Below are 18,800 nucleotides of genomic sequence, written 5' to 3'. Positions count from 1 at the left end.
AGAGATAGACATTGTGAGGACCATTTTCCTGGTCCTCACAAAAGAAATGTTGTTGGGGAGTTAGGCTTACAATTAGGAAAGGATTCAGATGGGATTAGGCATTCAAAGGTTAGGGTTAGGGGCGTTAGAGCTAAACCAAATGTATACAAAAAAACAGCAGATCTATTAGCCCCCAACGTGCCACGCAGTGACGAGTTGTGAGCTTGTACTGTAGATTTGTCCTTAACCCATTAAGACCTGGAACGCATCTGTGCTAGAAGAAGAAGGCACACGGATAAACAGGAAGTCCACCAACTAGGCAATTTGAATATAGGCGAGCAAAACCATATTTAAAACATTCTCTTTGAACCTGGATCCATCAGTAGGCTCATCAGTGATTACACTGTAAGGGGTGTTTTGGAGTTTGTATGATTCTTTTATATGGTTTTGCATTGGTCTCCCACAGCGTCGGACACCGGTTATACAGAATTATCAGCTCAGGAATGCGACAAAAACATAAAAATCTCCATGAATTCAAGGCTTCATGGCGTGAGTAATTGATAGGAGAAAAGGTCATTTTTCTGGTGCAGTAGTCCTTTAATGTCCTCGCAAGTACCAACCGTGTACCAATACCAAAGATTACTGTGTGTATTGTGTATATATGTATATGCGTGCTTGCATTGCGTGTCTGCTGCTTCACTGGGAAACGTATTGGGGAAACAGTCGAGTGCAGTACTAGTGTTACAATCATGCTCTCTTTTTCTTTCTCTCTGCCTGTGTTTCTCTTGGATGTGCATTTCTCATTTGCAGCTTCTCTCCTCATTAATCTGACTCTTCACTTCTCTCCGTTTCTCTTTCAGTCTGTTTTGTCCCCAGGAGAACACAGAGGAAGCGTTGCTGCTGCTGCTCATTAGCGAGTCCATGGTGAGACACACAGACACAGATACCGTGGAAATGTTTAGATCAAGTCCCTAAACTTCCACCAAAACGTGCAGAATAAAAACACACACATTGTCTGTAATTTAGCCGCAGTGGGTCCCAAACTGTTTAGCTCGAGACCCAAAAGAGTAATTTGATGTCTCCTCGGGACCCAAACTAGTGAAAGTAGCCAATTGAATTCACAAATTTCTTTTGAAAAAATATTTTTGCGTGTGAAATCTTTGTCTAAATTGTACAAAATGAAGATATTTACTTGAGACCATTAGAATTGGGTCCGCGACCCAAAAATGCGTCCCCAAACCAGTGTTTGGGAAACAGTGTTTTAGCCGAACTTGAACCCAACCCCGGGGTGAGCGCACACAGCGTGTGAAATGGGATCTCCGAACAATAGAAAACTACAGCCACTAACTGTCACTCTGAAATACGGTGCAGTGGCACACTGTGTGTCATGACTCCTCTGAGCTCGGCCCTCCATCGGCCTCGTCTCACCTCGTCCTCATTATTGTTTGAACCTCTCTCGCTGATTGAGACATGGCGTGCCAGAAATGGTGCTAAAAGCCTATCGCAGTTAAATCTCACGCATAAAGCGCCGTGTTAATCGACCGTAAGGGAAGCAAACAAAGCTGATGACTGGGATGACCGCTATTTATAATGGCAACAACGGTCATGCCTCTTTTTGATCGACCCTAATCCATCGCGCACATAAAGTGCCATCGCGACAATGCTATATACCGCCATACTATATACCGCTACACGTTAATGATGCACAGAAACACCAAATACTTTGGATGAAGTTTGATATAGGGCTAGGGGTCTTCAAGATTTATTTATTTTTCAGGCCAAGTACCCCTTAGTTGAGAGAGAGAGTGGCGAAGCAGGGACTCACACTTCATAATGCATGGGTCTTTAACAAAGGGTCCGGGACCCTTAGGGTGTCCTCAGAGTTACTGCAAGGCTGCCAAATCTTTGTGTCTGCCTGATGGTCAAGATTCAATTTATCCCTTGAGCAAGCAGGCCAGCTCTATTAGGTCAATGGTAAAAATGTCAGCACTTGCTAATCTATTAAATCTGTGAAAAAGTTTAATGTGTGACACAATTTTATTTTTATACTAATATGTAGTAGGGGTCCCTGCTTCATCTCTCTCTCTCAGCTAAGGGGTCCCTGTTGAAGACCCCTGGTGTAAGGGTATTAGGATCTGGTTGTGGGTTACAACTGTGTGTCTGTGTGTTCAATGTCCTCACGTGCATCTTCCCTGTGTGTGTGTGTGTGTGTGTGTGTGTGTGTGTGTGTGTGTGTGTGTGCGTGTGTGCATCTCAGGCCAACCGCGACGCCGTGCTGAGTCGGATACCCGAACACAACAACGATCGGATCATCAGCCTCCAGTCCGCCTCTGTGGTGTATGATCTACTGACCATAGCTCTGGGCAGGAGAGGACAGTATGAGATGCTGTCTGAGGTACACTACACACACACACACTGATCTATACTAGCATGATCTACTGACAACAGCTCTGGGCAAAGATACACTAAGCAGCATATCGGTGTAAATTTTGACAGCTAATTTGGATGTAGTTTTAGTCATAGTCTTTTGGGTTTGGGGAACTATACTAAATAGCTGATTTACAAGCTCACAACATGAGATTGTCTATTACCGGAGCGTGATGCCTGCGAGCAACAAAGCCTAAAATGATTTCTCTTAGTTCTACTGGATGTCTTCACCACTAGTCCACCCTAACATTTTGTATTTTGCATTTAGTCAACAAACATTGTGTGTGCACTGCGCAGAGCGCACATCCCCCTGAAAAATCTATCACAATATGAAAGTCCACACAGTCAATGATTGCTTCAATATGCTGTATTTTCTGAATAATCTTATTTATTTTTGTGCATTCTCCCATGCTGTGCTTCAGTGCTTGGAGAGAGCCATGAAGTTTGCTTTTGAGGAGTTCCACCTGTGGTACCAGCTGGCCCTGTCGCTGATGGCCGCTGGGAAGTCGGCGCGAGCCGTCAAAGTTCTCAAGGAGTGCATCCGCCTCAAACCGGACGACCCCACCATCCCCCTGCTGGCCGTCAAACTGTGTATAGGACCCCTGCACTGGGTAAGAACCCCCCGAACTCATAACTGTCACTGTTCAAACACAGACTGTATCAAATGGAACTAAATATTTCAAAAATGGTGTATGGGACTTTTTAAAGTGAAATGAAAAATGTTTTTTTCTCACTTTTAGAGTATATACGTGGTCATAACATGGACATACTTACAGTAACATTAGATTGACAAATGATATCTAAAGTACCTAAAAGGACAATCTTAATTATTTCCTGTCAAACATAAACGTACTGCGTGATGACATAGACAGACTCTTAAAATAGCAACACAATTGTAGCTGCCTAATTTTGCCAGAACTGCGTCAGAACCTGTCTTTGCCTAGCAGCATTGACTGACACACAAAGGTTTTTTTCTCAAATTCGTCGACTTGGTAATGAACCATTTAGGTGGCCAGGAAAAACAATTTCCTAGTACATTGGTTGAGCTAAAAGATGTGCCAACGATGACAGGGACTCATTGACAGCTGAAAGGAGGTCTGAGCAATCACCTTTTGTGCTGTGATGAATCACTCCTCTCCTGACGGATGCGGTCTCCTTGTGTGGGTGACGGCGGTACAAGTGGTCACTGGGTGGTCTGATGAGCGAGAAAGCGCTATGTTGCAAACTCCACAGGCCAGCCACTGCATCTTAAATAGACATCTCATGATTTGCTGTCAACAGAAAAAAAGAATCGCAAACAAGGGAGAAACCGCGCACTCTACTGTAGATGCAAATTAACACATCATGTTATCACACCTTTATTATCTGATCATTTCTGAGTAATGAAAAGTTCACTTAGGTCTAAAGTCAGTGTTTTTACTGATTTCGATGAAAATATACTACGATTGAGCGTTGCTCCTGGAAGTGGACTGACGTCATTTTGCTACCAACACCACTGCAGAGATCTGTTTTCATCTAGAAATGTTGGTGATGGGGTGACTTTGTGTTTCTCCTCTCCCTCTCCTCTCCCCCCCCCCCCCCCCCCCCCCCACCCTCCACAGTTGGACGAGGGGGAGTGTTTTGCGAAGATGGTGTTAGACATGGGGGACAAAGCAGCAGAGTTCAGAGCCAAAGGATATCTGGCCATTGGCCTGGTCTACAGCCTCAAGGCTACTGACGGTAAGTAGCGCGTGGACGTTCATCCACTTAACCAAAGTCGTACCAGTAAATGGCCTTCCTAAATGCATGAGCAGCCAGCCACCCATGCCGGCTCGTGCCTTGTTATCTGATAAACATTGCGAGCTCAAAGGATCATGATTTTATTACCGCCGGGCCACAGTAAATATTGTTTTATCTCTCCCATCGAGCACAGTCCTCTTCCTCTCTGTATTCTTGCGCCTGATTTATACTTGGTTGCGCGTCGTGTCGCACGACCGGAAATAGTAGCTCTACGAGCTCACATTTTACACTAATCTCTATATTATGTGTCTGTCTCTCTCTGTAGCATCGTTGCGAGGTACACAGGAGGACTACCAGAGGAAGGCTTTGGGAGCCTTCCAGAGGTTAGTTGACGAGCCTTTCTGCTCTTTCTTTCTCCGCAGAACGCAAAATGAAAAATAATTCTTAAAAGTATTTTCACGACCCAGACTGCCTCTGCGGGGCTTCACAAGTCGACCAATCCTATCAGTGTAATGCATTTTTATCACTGTCTCTCTCTCTCTCTCTGTGTGTGTGTGTGTGTGGGTAGAGCTCAGAGTCTGTGCCCTACCGACCATTTAGCAGCGTTCTACCTGGCCCTGCAGCTGGCTGTGTCTAGACAGGTAATAACAAACACCTCTTCATCACGTTACATCAGACTGCTTATTTATAAATCACATGGAAGGGGTTTAACTTGATTGTGTGACTCTGTCTGCACTAATGTCTGCGTCACTCTGTGCGTGTGTGTGTGTGTGTGTGTGTGTGTGTGTGTGTGTGTGTGTGTGTGTGTGTGTTAGATTCCCGAGGCACTGGGCTATGTCCGCCAGGCCCTGCAGCTCCAGGGAGATGATGTGCACTCCCTCCACCTCCTGGCCTTGCTGCTGTCTGCCCAGAAGCACTACCACGATGCCCTCAACATCATAGAGATGGCCCTGTCCGAGTACCCCGAGAACTTCAAGTAAGTAACGGCTTTAGACTTTAGAGTGCATAAGTTGACTTTACCTACTTACCGCAGAAAGTATTTCTCCTTTTTACTTGAATCTGATCGATTCCCTGAGAAATTAAAAAAGACATATAGTGCTATCAATAAATCTGTGCCATTCAGTTAGTCAAACAGATCCTCTTGGTGTGTTTTGAGACGGCTACGATTACACAAATTAGATCTCTTTTCTCAGAACAAAACAAGCAGAGGGCATCTTCCTCAGTCGACTTCCTCAGTAAAAAAAAATGGAACGGGACCAAAATCATTATAACCTCAACCTCTGTACTGTAACCTTAATCCTAGTTGTGACCCTTCAATGTGTTTTCCCCCCCAGTCTGTTATACACTAAGGTGAAGTTGGAAACGCTGTGTCGAGGACCAGAAGAAGCTCTGCTCACCTGTAAACACATGCTGCAGATCTGGAAGAGCTTTTACAACCTTACCAACCCCAGGTACACACACGCGCACACACACACACACACACACACACACACACACACACACACACACACACACACACACACACACACACACACACACACACACACACACACACGCCCGCACACACACAGCTGCTGTATTGTATTACTGCTATAATAACTTTGAACATTAACAACCCGGAAACTTTTCCAAACATTTGAACAAAAGCGCACACTCGGGGTTATTCGTTACAATGCAGGCATGCAAGTGTTCAACCTGTATGCCTACGTTGCATAAAGGGACATCTCCGAACCTCATTATGTCATTCTCTGTGAAGAATTAACCGTTGGCTGTGTTTGGCGTAGATATTTCTCTGCGTGCATTACCCCTTACACTGTTTTACATGTGACCTGTGTCACATGTCACACGACGTCCAGGTTAAGTCGCTGTGCTGTGCTGTCAGCTCCGAGTCTCCCATCGATGTTAATAATCCACATCAGTGACTCCAAAGTATTGAAATGGTGTGTGTGTGTGTGTGTGTGTGTGTGTGTGTGTGTGTGTGTGTGTGTGTGTGTGTGTGTGTGTGTGTGTGTGTGTGTGTGTGTGTCGCATCGCAGTGACTCGGGCCGTGGCAGCAGTCTGTTGGACAGAGCCATCGCAGACAGACGCCAACTCAATGCCATGACCCTGCCTGACTTCAGTGACCCTGAGACCGGTAGGCACGCTCTCTCTCACACACACACTCATAGCACACACACTCATACCACACACACTCATAGCACAAACACTCTCATTCCATCATAATGTAACCGTTCAAGCCTCTTTCCTTACTTGCTGATTGTTTTGTTTTGTTTATCAAACTGTTGTTCTAAATAAGTTCAATCTTTGGTTTGCATCTTTATTCGGATGGTTCTCAAGGTTGTTGGGGTCTTAAAAAAAAAAAACATTGCAGAAATACTTTCTTTGTCTTTCTGTGACTCTCCCTCCCATAATCACCCATTCCCTTCCCTCTTTCCTTGGTTACACTGAACCTGTTATTAATGTCAGCCATGTTGTTTTGCTCTCTGTTGTACTCCTTTAGTCTCAGGCTCCTCCTCCTCCCAGTCCCACTCCGACTTCGACTTCGAGCTCGTCTCCCCCTCCTCCTTCTTTGGCGTCTCCTCCTCCCCGCTCGCCTCCCCCCCGTCCACCCTCTCCTCCCGGCTCCCCTTGTTCTCCTCCCCGATCCCTTCACCCCTTGACCCGCTCCCCACAGCCTGTTCCTGTACCATCTCCTCCCCACTCCCCTTACCTGACTACACGCATCCCACAGCCTCCTCCACCACCTCCTCCCCACCTCCCTCGCCCAGCTCCTGCACCATATTCTCCCCGCTCCCCTTACCTGACTACCCGTATCTCTTAGCCTCCTCCACCACCTCCCCGCTCCCCTCACCCACCTGCCCGCTCCCCTCGCCCCCACTCCCCGCCCCTCTGCCCCCCGACATTCCTCCCTCCTCTCAATCACCACCACCACCTCCTCCTCCGTCTGACCCTCCGCCCGTCGAGCCTCCTTCCTCCCACCCGCCATCTCCTCCTCCACCTGCCCCCACTCCTCCCTCTCAGGCTCCTTCCCTCAAGTCTCGGAGTCAGCACTTTTGTGACCACGCCCCTCCTCTCCGCCAGCCCGGCAGCAAGTGTAATCCGCCGCACCGCCACCGGGTCCTGTTTAGCATGGTGTGGCGTGTGACTCGTTCCCCAGCCGGTGACGGAGCTCGTTGTGTGTTTGCGACCTCACCGGTGTGTGGCGGGAATAGATGCCTCTTTGTTTTAAACGAATGACCTCACAAATATGGCCAACTATAGGAGCCATCCCTTAACTTGACTAACCCCTCATCAGAACTTAGAGTTGAAGCGGTGATGGTGTGAAGCTGGAATGACTTCCACTAACCTAAACAAACAGTTTAAATAATACTTTTACATTTTGCCGGTATGTTGTTGAGTAATCGATATTTAATTGGACATGTTGATGTAATTGGCTTGGAACAGTTTTACAACCCGAAGGCTTGTTATTGTCAATTTAACCTGCATTTACAATTTAGGCATTTAGTAGACGCTCTTATCCAGAGCGACTTTATAAGTCAATGGCATGAACCCTAGTCAACAAACAACTAGGTAAATAGTCACATACAGTAGAGTAGTAGAGTGAAAAGAGAATAGTGTAGTGCTTCAAAGAGAAAGATACCAGGTAAAGGATACCACCAGGTACACCTCAAACCTAGCATTTGTCTACACCGTATGTACAGTACAGTACTGTAGTATTGCTTTAGCATTGGACTGTTAAAGAAAGGTGACAACCTTGTGAATGTAAATAAAATAGATTGGAACAAAGGAACCTTGGTTTAAATAAAGCAAATATTATTCAGCTTAAGCAACAGAATTTAGACTTTTAAGTGGACAATACAGCTTAACGCTGTATCTGAAAGCATTAGCGTTTAAACAGAGGTCAGATCCAAACCTTGTACAATACATAATCATGTATTTCCCCCCCCCCCCCCAAAAAGCCCCTTGTGTCCCTTGTGTTTTTTCAGTTTCTTGTCTGTGCCAATTGTCAGTTCTAATCCAAGGTTGAAGGCAGCATCGTGAATCTACTTGGCCTCAAAATGAAGCCTGTGTGTCATGTAGGGCAAGTCATGTGGTTTCACATGTCTTCTATCAGCCTTTATGGTACAGCCCTTCAAATATCTGCACGTGCAAATGTGGGCGTTCGAGACTAGTTTATTCAAACGTATGAAAGTTAACCGTTCACATTGGCTTCTGCCTCCTCTTCCCTCACCCCCTCTCCCTTTTGTTTTTCTGTTATTTTTGTTTTTATTATGGCCCATTATCCTCCTGTTGTCCCGTGAGGCTGTTTCATACCCGCCAGCACCTCAGTTCCTCCGAGCTCTCTCCCCCTGTTTCCTGTTGCCGTGTCTCCCACAAAGCTGCCAGTATTTCAGGAAAATTAATATTGATCCAACTTAGACTGAAAGGTCACCGTATGGCGGGCGTAACACATTCCTGTCACCAGCATCGAAAGCAAGCTAAATAAAGAGATGAAGTCTCAAATGTTTGCAGAGTAAAATGTTATTTATTTTCAAAGGAGAAAGCTTGACATGCACCTATCCGCCAGTAATCTACAGATTACAGTATGAGGGATATAAAGCAGATTTTCTTTCACTTGTCTCTCTCTGGTTTCCCCTCAGTCAGATTACATTACTTTAACAGTTCCAGTATGTCGCTTTGCTATCATTGTTTTGTTTTTTTACCAAAAGCTGACACTTAGTAGCTACAAGCAAAAGTACCACTGCATCTTGCATACCATGACAATCACGATATTCCTCATGGAATATCTCCCTTATTTAAATGGTTAGCAGCTATGCCTTTTCTCCCACAAAGTCATAGTCTTTTGATAAAAATTCCATTTAGTTTTAGTCCTATTTTAGTAATCTTAAATGTTTTACTCTTAGTCTACTTTTAGTTGACTAAATACAGTTGATTTAGTCGACTGAAATGTATTTTGGCAGGTCTTGATGGCGTTGTGATGCCTGATTTATACTTGGCTGTGTGCCGAAAATAGTCGATCTACAAGCTCACAACGCGTCGTAGATTGTGACACCCATGCGCAACCAAGCATAAAATGACTCGTCATAGTTCTACTGGATCTCTTCTCCATTAGTCCCTCCCTCACATTTTTGTCTAGTTTTTATTTGATGACGAAATTGTCAATATTTAGTCATAGTTTTAGCCATCATAGCTTAGTTTTTATTTAGTTAGTTAGTAGTCGACGAACATTTTTCGTCATAGTTTCAGTCGACGAAATTAACACTGACACAAACCAATATCAATGTTTTCTTTTCACGCTCATCCCTCTATTTCTCTTTCTCATTAACAATCATGTTTCCCTTTTTGTTTTTGTCCTTTTCCCCTTTCCTTCCATCCATCCGATTTCAAGGCGACTTTCAGGAAGCTAACAATCTTGGTTTTTACACCATGTTTTCTGGTTGTAAGTAGCCATCTTAACGCTTATCCATCCATCCATCTGACCATCTGATCCATAAGAATTTCCCTCTGTAGATCCGTCCTTCCTTTTTAGGATTCAGATATATGTACAGTATCTGGATAAAAACAATATATCGCTGCTGTCCGGCAGGAACCAGCTAACTCCATTTGTCCGCTTTTGCATTTTTCCCCATAAATCAGGGCCATTGAACACCCTTTACGTCTGTGTGTTGATAAAAAAATTATTGAACCAATTAAAAGTATTAAAAACCGCAAAAAACAGCTAACTCCATTAGATCCTCAAACTTTCTGCTAAACTAAAACTAAACTAAGTCCACCAAAGGGGGGTGGAGTTAGCTGGTTGTGCTGACTCCAGGCTCCAGCCCCTTTTGACCTCCAACCTCATTGTGAGCTTGGAGGTCCATTCAGCTGTTCTTATCAATGATGAACACAACCTCCTAACGCTTTTTTTTTTTTTTTTGTAATTTCCTGAAAAATAAACATTTTGGAGTTAGCTGGTTGCTGCCGGACAGCAGAGATATCGTAGCTGTCGGGTGGAAACCTCATGTCCAAAATTGGTCCTTTTCAGGATTCAAATTCAAAAGCAAATAATAGCCAATCTACTGTACAAGCTCCAAATGCGTTGTAGCGTCGATCTACTAGCCGACCTACAAGCTCCAATCTACAAACACTCCAACACTGGAGCTTGTAGATTGCTTATTTTTGCAACTTTAGTGCGACACTGTAGTATGATGAAGTAGGGAATGAAAAAAACATAATGTGAAATATGGAGATTGGAGGTTTCTGCAGGACAGCAAACGATATACTGTACATATATCTCCTGCTTTAACTTGGATGTCATAGTTCTCCCCTGTAGCCCTATTTTCTTTACAGCAGACATTTTGTGCCTCATGTTTTTTACGGTCAAGGAAAACACCACAGATGGAGCCTAATAGTGTAGTGAATACTCTCCCCTTGAAATTGTTTGTTTAAAGAGCCTATGTAAAATAGTTCTGCATATGAACGACACGACTGTTTTATGAAATTGAGTAGCTGGGAAGTAAGTATAGCTGTAGTTCCCACGTAGCTGAGGCACGATAGCATGCACAAGCTAAGCCAAAACATTCACATTCCCAGGCAAGTAAGTAACAGTAGTACTAGTAATAAGGAAAATGTGTAAAATGTACATTTGATTGGTTTAATGCTTTGCATCGTGTGTGTTGGAAAAACATACTGGTAGGAGTTGAAAAATATGCAGACGAGCAATTGCCTTTTGTATGGGGGACACCCAATGGCACAAGTGAAAGCAGCCTATTGTAACAATACCTGCATACACATTGGCACCAGCACTTGCATCCATTGGCACCAGTCATGTATGTGTTCTCCCTGTCTCAGCTATTTGACTGGCTTATCGACTGGCTGACTGACTGACAAGCCGCTTCACTGGCTGTCTGCAAGACTGACAGGTGTAAAGGCTGGCTTGCTGGTTGACTAGTTACTGTAGGTGCCTGAATGGCTGCTGGCAGACATACTGATTGACTGACTGACTTGACTGTCTCACTGATTGCCTAGCTAACAGTCTTGGTGGCTATAGCGTCTGGCTTCTTCTGTCTGTGTGGCTGGCTGACTGTGTCCAGATAATGAGGGGCATGGAATCGACAGTGTCACAGACTGACTGACTGGCTGACTGGCTGGCCGTTTTGACACCCTCGTACCCTCACACTTGACAGTCCCACGCACCTTATTACCTTTTTTTTAAAGAAAGTACTAGTTCTCGCCGTGCATATGCACCTCCGCGCCTGTGTGTGTGTGTGCAGTCTGTCGAGCAGAATGCAGTGGGTAAAGCTTGTCGGAAGGGGGGTGGGACACGAAAAAAGAGAGAGACAGAGAGAGAGAAAGCGAGGGAGATAAAGAGAGGGATCGATGAGAGGCCTCAAATGAACACGGCGTCCCTTCAGATGAAGTCGATAAGCTGCCAGCGCTCCCCTAGAGAGGACACATCCACGGTGAAAGGAGCGCTATTGACCCGCGTGTATGAAATGTCAGCCCTTCCAACCACACCCTCTGTATCTCTGCACACCTCTCTCTGTGTGTGTGTGTGTGTGTGTGTGTGTGTGTGTGTGTGTGTGTGTGTGTGTGTGTGTGTGTGTGTGTGTGTGTGTGTGTGTGTGTGTGTGTGTGTGTGTGTGTGTGTGTGTGTGTGTTGCTCTGGGGCTGCACTGCTGCATGCTGACCTCTTATGCACACAACTCTCTCTCTCGCCCTCGCTGTCTCTGTGTCGCTCTCTCTAGCATTACAAAGTGCCCTTCAAACCGCACTAGTTAACTTTTAATGTTCCCTACGCGTGCGTGCATGCGTGCACGCTAGTGTTTGCCCTTCTCATTTCCCTAAATCCACTTAGCAGAAGCGCTCTTCAGCTCTCTTTCTTTCTTTATTTCTCTCTCTCTCTATCTCTCACATATACTGCACACACACACACACACACACAGAGCTATGGGAGAGGGTTTTTGGGATATAGATTAAGCCACAGGGTATGCAGAATAATCAGAGACGTCTTAGAGCAAAGAGAAGAAAAGCTTTAAAGTTTAGATCTAACCCTCCAGCTCTCTACAACGTATATACATAACCATACAGTAGTAATAATTCTGTACATCTCCAAATTATTTTATTATTATGACCACTAGGGGCACCCTAACTGATTTTTTTTTTGTGTCACCCCACTTAATTTTCTGCAGGGCCCTTTCTGACCTGTAACAGTTCTGGTTTGCTGCAGTTTCTATATATATCATATTGTGTTCGAGGAGTGATAATGACTCTGTGCCATTTCAATTCTGTATTTAACCTAACTGATCATTTTGATCCTCTGAAATCTTCAAAAGAGCAACATTGAGGCCTTTTGTAAGAAACTCATATAAGGACAAAGGTTCTTACAGCAACAACGATTCATGACAGTAGATAAAAAAGACGGCTGTATATGCGCAGTTCTTTGTTCAAATTGAACTCTTCAGGTAATTGACAGCGCCTTTATTTTAGCCAAACCTGCACTACTTTGTAAATGTCTCTTTTCAGTGGCGATTTCCTTGTGGAGATATGGCACTTGACAAACGCACTTGTTTCTCTTCCTCCTGCAGTACCATTTGCTTTACTTAGGCTCCACATGCACGTGCATACAGACAGTGATGTAGTGGTGAATGACAGCTCTTCTCATAGTGTCACTCCTGGCCGTAGCTGAATCGGAAGCTCGCTGGTTTGTCCTTCGGCTCGCCCAGTCAAAGTGGCCCTGATCGCTTAGAGGGGTCTTCAACAGGGGGTCCGGGACCCCTGGAGTGACTACAAGGGGGTTGCCAAATGCTTATGCGATAGGATTATGTGACAGGGGGTCTTCAACGATTGAGCAGGGACCCCTAGTGCATATTGTATAAAATTGTGTTGCATATTCAACTTTTCCATACATTTCATAAATGACTTCAGTTCATTGACTATCATCGGTGTTGTGGAAATGTATGTTTTTTCTTTATTTCAGACATTTAACCACTTAAACCGTCAATACTTAGTAAACGTAACCTTTGGCTATGTACTTGGTCTGCTCCTTTTTCCCGCTACACCAAACGTCTTATGCGAGGTGTTGTGAGCTTGACTCTGAGATCGGCTATTTTCGGCTAATGTTCCCCTCAGAATAGGGATGCTAGACTTCGAGTGGTTAATGTAAAAAAAAAAAAAGAAGAAAAAAATCGCGCCCCTCTGTGGTAACCGGGTCTAGGAAAACAAGCCCAAAAGAAGCGACTATGGGCCACACGAGCACTTTAAACATATGCATCGGCTATTTTCAAATACAATCTTGGGGGGGAAATTATAATAAGCATATCTGGCAACACTGGTCCCAGACCCCCTGTTGAAGACCCTTGGGTTGTGGTGGGCGGACGTAAAATTTTGGTCGTAGTGGATGTTTTGTCTGAAAAGCAGGTAAACTGTGTGTAGCTTGTGCGTGCTTCTCCATCACTTTACATCCCGGTGCACACTTTGAATCTTCTGTGTAGTCATTTGTTTTCCATGTAAATTGAGACACGACAACGTGCAAGTGGAAAGCCACTCATAGGAAACCACGGTGTAGATTGTCAGTTAGAAGCCCATCATCACTAACCCTGCCAGCATTCTGTGTTCCTACTGATCCCAGTACGGTGTGATGCAGTGTAATATATAATATGCGTGATGTACGGATGTAGGACTTGGTTATAATGTTTTTAGGCTGTAGTGGTATGGAAGTACCACCAGGCGGCCATCTTGACCCATTAAGACCGGAAGACGATTCTAGAAATGTCTTCTGAATCCCAACAGTTTCTGTATCGGTGGTGCTCAAACGTTTTCATGTCAAGGACCCCCAAAAGCAAAGATTTGAGTTAAGAATGATGACACATTTTCACGATTTTTCAAAAATAGCAGATCTACAAGCTCATCTACAACCGAGTGCCGCGCTATGAGCTTGTATATCTGCTATTTTTGAATAGCCAAAGTGTAAAATAATGCTTTTTAGCTCAAATCAAAAAGTGACGCAGATGCGTTCCGGGTCTTAATGGGTCTCTCTATACATCACTTTCTCTCTCTATACATCACTCTCCCTCTTCCTCCCTCTCTCTCCATGTCTGTCTCTCTCCTACTCTGTCCCGTCTGTCTGACTGACTTGTCTGTCCTCAGGTTCGGTCCATGCGACGTCCATAGCAGCCAGTCGCGTGGAGCAGGCTCTGTCAGAGGTGGCCTCCTCCCTGCAGAGCAGCGCTGCCAAACACGGCCCCCTGCACCCCTGGATGACTCTGGCCCAGATCTGGCTGCATGCAGGTAAGCCTTCTATTTAGGTGGTGCAAAACAGTACATACAACTAATCAATGTAATCGATTATAAAACAATTTATAATTTCATAATGTGATCGATTGATGATCGATCCCTATTTGGGGCATGTCACGTCAATTGGCTAAAACCACACTTCATTATTCAAATTAATCATAGAACAATCGCTAAGAAGATAATTCTCAAAGATTCTGACGGAATGCAATTTATTTTCTTTTTAAAAGCGTTTATTTATTTATTTTTTCATCTTTTATTTTCTTTGGAGAGATAATTTAGATCTAGTAGCTTTGAAAGTTACGCCTCAGTTTAGGGCCTGGGGGGAGGCGTGTGAGCTTGACAATCAATGTAAGAAATGTCAACTACAATGGTAAGACTTAAAGCCATCATTAATGAAAAGCTAAGAAGCCATTTGCAAGAGGCTCAGTCTGTGAGTTCAGGTTATCGATTGTTGTATGATTGTGGGAGAGCAGAACACAAAGGTTAGAGCCTCAATGTGAAAACTGGTTGGCTGTATGTAGAACAGCAGAAATATAGGTTTAGCATGATAATACCTAAACATCATACATCCTAACAGCGGTGTAAAGCAACTAAGTACATTTACTCAAGAACTGTACTTGAGGAATTTTTACTTTACTGGAGTATTTCCAACTTTTACTTCTACATCTCAGAGGCAAATGTTGTACTTTTACTACACTAGAATTATTTGAAACTGTAGTTACTAGTTACTTTTCAGATATGAATTATTATATTATAAAACACACATTAACCACTTTAGTCCTATTTTATACATAGGCTATTTGAAAATAGCCGATCTACAAGCTCACAACGCGTTGTGAGCTTGTAGATCTGCTATTTTCAAACATTTTAGTACTTTTACTTTTGGTACTTTAAGTACATGTTGTTGCCAATACTGTTGTACTTTTACTCAAGTTAATTTAGAATTCTGGACTTTTACCTGTAACAGAGTATTTCTATATCGCAGTATTGGTGCTTTTACTGAAGTTAAGAATTTGAGTACTTTTTCCACCACTGCATCCTAAACATATTAACATGGAGAACTTCTTTCATGCTGTTTCACAAATCACAGATTGGGACTTGGCCTAACAGAAATGTACAGTCGTGAGATTCGTTTCTGCTTTAATCCCTGGGCACCCATATAAACAAATAAATTCACCCCCACCAGCACACATACAGTATGTGTCTTATTCCCTGCGGACGTGACGCTACACACATTCATGCACTCACACCCTGTGCATACAGTTACGTGTACACGTAGTGCGTGTGCACACACAGCATCTGCGTCTTACAAAAGCCTTTATCAGCCTTTTGCGTGCATACGCATGCTGTGCGCATGCACGGACACGAGAGCACGACAAGAAAAGAAACTTGTCTTGTCAGCTCTGTGTTTTCAACAGCACGTACACAACTGCAGACATCTGCACACGCACGCACACACACACACACACACACACACACACACACACAGGGTTGTTTGTGTTCCTATTTATCTCTCTAGCTGGTAGCCACATCCTGTCGGGGACAGTCATTTCCTGCCTGGCGACACAGCTAATGAAATCATCCAATCACTGGACAGATAGACAGCCAGGCTAGACAGCGAACACCTGCTGCTCAATCTGCTCGCTCTCTTCTCTCCTCCCCCCCTCTGTGTCATCAGTCGATACAAGTCGGGAACAATGCAAGGGCGGGATTGTATGACCCGTCCCCGTCATGCCATACCCGTTGTCAGAGTAGCCCGCGTATGGTGTCCAGGCAATTATTTTTAGATCCGCTGGTCCAACCGACTTTGCGCTCGGCGCATCATTTCCCTCGGGTCCTCTGAGACACGCACGGCAAGTTTGAAGTCGATCACTATTTAAAATAGTGAAATTAGACGATCTATAAAAATTCACAACGGGCGTTGTGAACTTGTAGATCGGCTATTTTCACTCTTGTATGATGAAGTAGGACGTTCATGTACGTAAAAACGTAAAAAGTTCAAAACCGGAGATGCAAGGTTAATGTATAAAATATAAAAAATGTATAAAAATAATGTATATTTAATTTATTTATCCGGGAGTATTCTTGAGGAGTGCATGCAGCAAACACTTGAACGGTGACAAGTTAAACTTCACCACCAGGGGATGCTAAGTATCGTAGTTCTCTTGCTTTTTTAACTTGCAGTGGTGTGTATCTTAAGGGTTTTTTATCGTGCATTATGTTCAAAGGTTAGTCTATAAAATGCAATGTATCCTCATAGAGAGCAGCTGAAGTGAGCCCAGTAGGGAAATTGAATGTCTTGCGGTTGCTTTTGAGGGAGCAGCCTGGGAACGGGAGTGGACTGTTGACAGTGTTGCCATGTCTGCTTATTATAAGCGACTTTGGGCTTGTTTTTCTTCAAAGTCGCTTGTAAGTATTGGTATTTTTTTGGAGCTTGTTTCTAAAGTGTAGCTGCTTATTTGGGCTTGCCTCCTAATGTTGTTTAACCCAGTGGTCCCCCCCCCCCCCCCACAAGATTTGTGTATTTAATGTTTAAAAAATATTCCACATTTATTTTTCAAGATTTCTTTTGAAAACAGCAGATCTAGAGCTGCTATTTTCAAATATTATTGTACAGTCGCTTCTTTTGGGCTTGTGTTTTGTAGACGTGGCCGCTTGTTTGTCTCGCAAAATCTGGCAACGCTGAGCACTGTAATGCATGGCATGTAGCGGCCGGGGATGGTGGAAAATATTGGCTGTGGTTATTGGATGTGTTAAAGGAGGAAGCTGTCTTGTGGAAATTAATGTTTGGTCATAGTTCACACCAGGTCACCGACCACAATCCTCGTTTTATTGGCTGTATGTCAGCTTTATTAGCTCTGGGAAATAGAAACTCACATACGTAACACTGTTTGTGTTCAATCTACCTCTCTCTTTCTGGCGGTGTCTAGGCCTCCTGTCACAATTATTGCATAATGGCCTAATCGTAATTATTTTAGATAATCACACTTATTTTGCATAATCGTTGCCACGTTGAAATATGTTCATATATTTTCAAACATTTTTTAAAAATTGTGGAAACAGCTGATCTACAAGATCACAACGTGTCTGTCTGAACAAACAGATGGGTACTCTGACAAAGCCCCCAACACTATGACTCAGACATATTGGTCAGATGGGCAGTGCCACGTAGGTGTGGGACCTAGATGTACCGAACCTGTAGTATTTAAATAAATAGCAGAAATCGCCGATCTACGAGCTCACAACGCGTTATTTTTTGGAAATGTTTGAAAATGTATGGACATTTTTCAACATGTTCACATACTGTAAGTTTAAATTAGTTGAAGGCCCACACTAACCACAAACAGGGGGTCCTTGAAATTAAAAGGTAGTGAACCAGTGCATTTACAGTAACGCAGTGGTTGAAAGTACTGTAACTAAGTACATTTACTCAAGTACTGTATTTAAGTACACTTTTAGGTACTTTTATTTCCAATGTTCTATATGTTTACTTATACATCTCAGAGACAAATATTGTACTTTTACTGTACTACAATTATTTAAAAACCTTAGTTACTAAAAACATGCATTAACCCCTTTTTTAATTTACACTTTGGCTATTTGAAAATAGCCAATCTGCTATTTTCGAAATATTTGTATTAATTGGACACATAATGATAACTTGTGAAATGGGACATTCTGCGTAATGAGTATTTTAACTTTTGGTACTTTTAAATATATTTTGATGCCAATACTTTAGTACTTTTACTCAAGTAAATTTTGATTACCGGACTTTTACTTGTAACGGAGTGTTATTGCAGTGTTGATACTTTTACTTAAGTAAAAAAAAGAAATGGAGTACTTTCTCCACCTCTGCAGTAGCGTCACATGGCTGTGTCTCTCTGTCCCATAGCGGAGGTGTACATCGGCATGTCCAAGCCGGCCGAGGCCACGGCGTGCACGCAGGAGGCCTCCAACCTGTTCCCCACCTCGCACATGGTGCTGCACATGCGCGGCCAGGTGGCCGAGCTGCGCGGCAACATGGACGAGGCCAAGCGCTGGTACGAGGAGGCCCTGTCCATCAACCCCACACACGTCAAGACCATGCAGAGACTGGTGAGTGTTCCGGAGAGTTCTGGATCAATCGGTAACAGATGAGGCAATGGGAGTCGGAAGACAATATTTATAGGTGGTGACGGTTATGATTTAAACACGTTCAGACCGGGGAACGCATCTGTATCACTTTTAAGATGTCTTTGATCTACAAGATCATAGAGCGGCACCGAGTGCCGCACTATGAGCTTGTAGATCTGCTATTTTTTTAAATAATTGTGGAAGTTTCTGCAAATCTTTTGAATATATACTTTTTTAAAGTGAACATTTTTTACTCAAATTTTTACTTCTGGGGGTCCCTGGAACAA

General features: G+C 43.7%; 1 protein-coding gene across 3 annotated transcripts in view; it reads left to right on the top strand.

Moving 5' to 3' along the window:
- ttc7b (tetratricopeptide repeat domain 7B) overlaps positions 1–18,800 on the top strand; it is a 39,759-nt gene that overhangs the window by 12,867 nt on the left and 8,092 nt on the right. For 2 of the 3 annotated variants that reach the window (XM_084044286.1, XM_084044285.1), the window contains exons 9-19: positions 840–903; positions 2,237–2,374; positions 2,829–3,017; positions 4,008–4,125; positions 4,451–4,508; positions 4,694–4,766; positions 4,941–5,101; positions 5,460–5,576; positions 6,162–6,259; positions 14,254–14,394; positions 18,293–18,495. In XM_084044286.1, the coding sequence (XP_083900412.1) occupies positions 840–903; positions 2,237–2,374; positions 2,829–3,017; positions 4,008–4,125; positions 4,451–4,508; positions 4,694–4,766; positions 4,941–5,101; positions 5,460–5,576; positions 6,162–6,259; positions 14,254–14,394; positions 18,293–18,495 (1,360 nt within the window). Of the gene's footprint in view, positions 1–839; positions 904–2,236; positions 2,375–2,828; positions 3,018–4,007; positions 4,126–4,450; positions 4,509–4,693; positions 4,767–4,940; positions 5,102–5,459; positions 5,577–6,161; positions 6,260–6,625; positions 7,684–14,253; positions 14,395–18,292; positions 18,496–18,800 lie in introns of those variants that run through there. The other variant, XM_084044284.1, reaches the window with a different exon arrangement.

The sequence above is a fragment of the Gymnoscopelus microlampas genome (assembly GCF_963454915.1).
Source record: "Gymnoscopelus microlampas genome assembly, chromosome: 20".
In the NCBI taxonomy this organism is placed as follows: Eukaryota; Metazoa; Chordata; class Actinopteri; order Myctophiformes; family Myctophidae; genus Gymnoscopelus; species Gymnoscopelus microlampas.
This window is presented reverse-complemented; position numbering and strand designations above follow the sequence as displayed.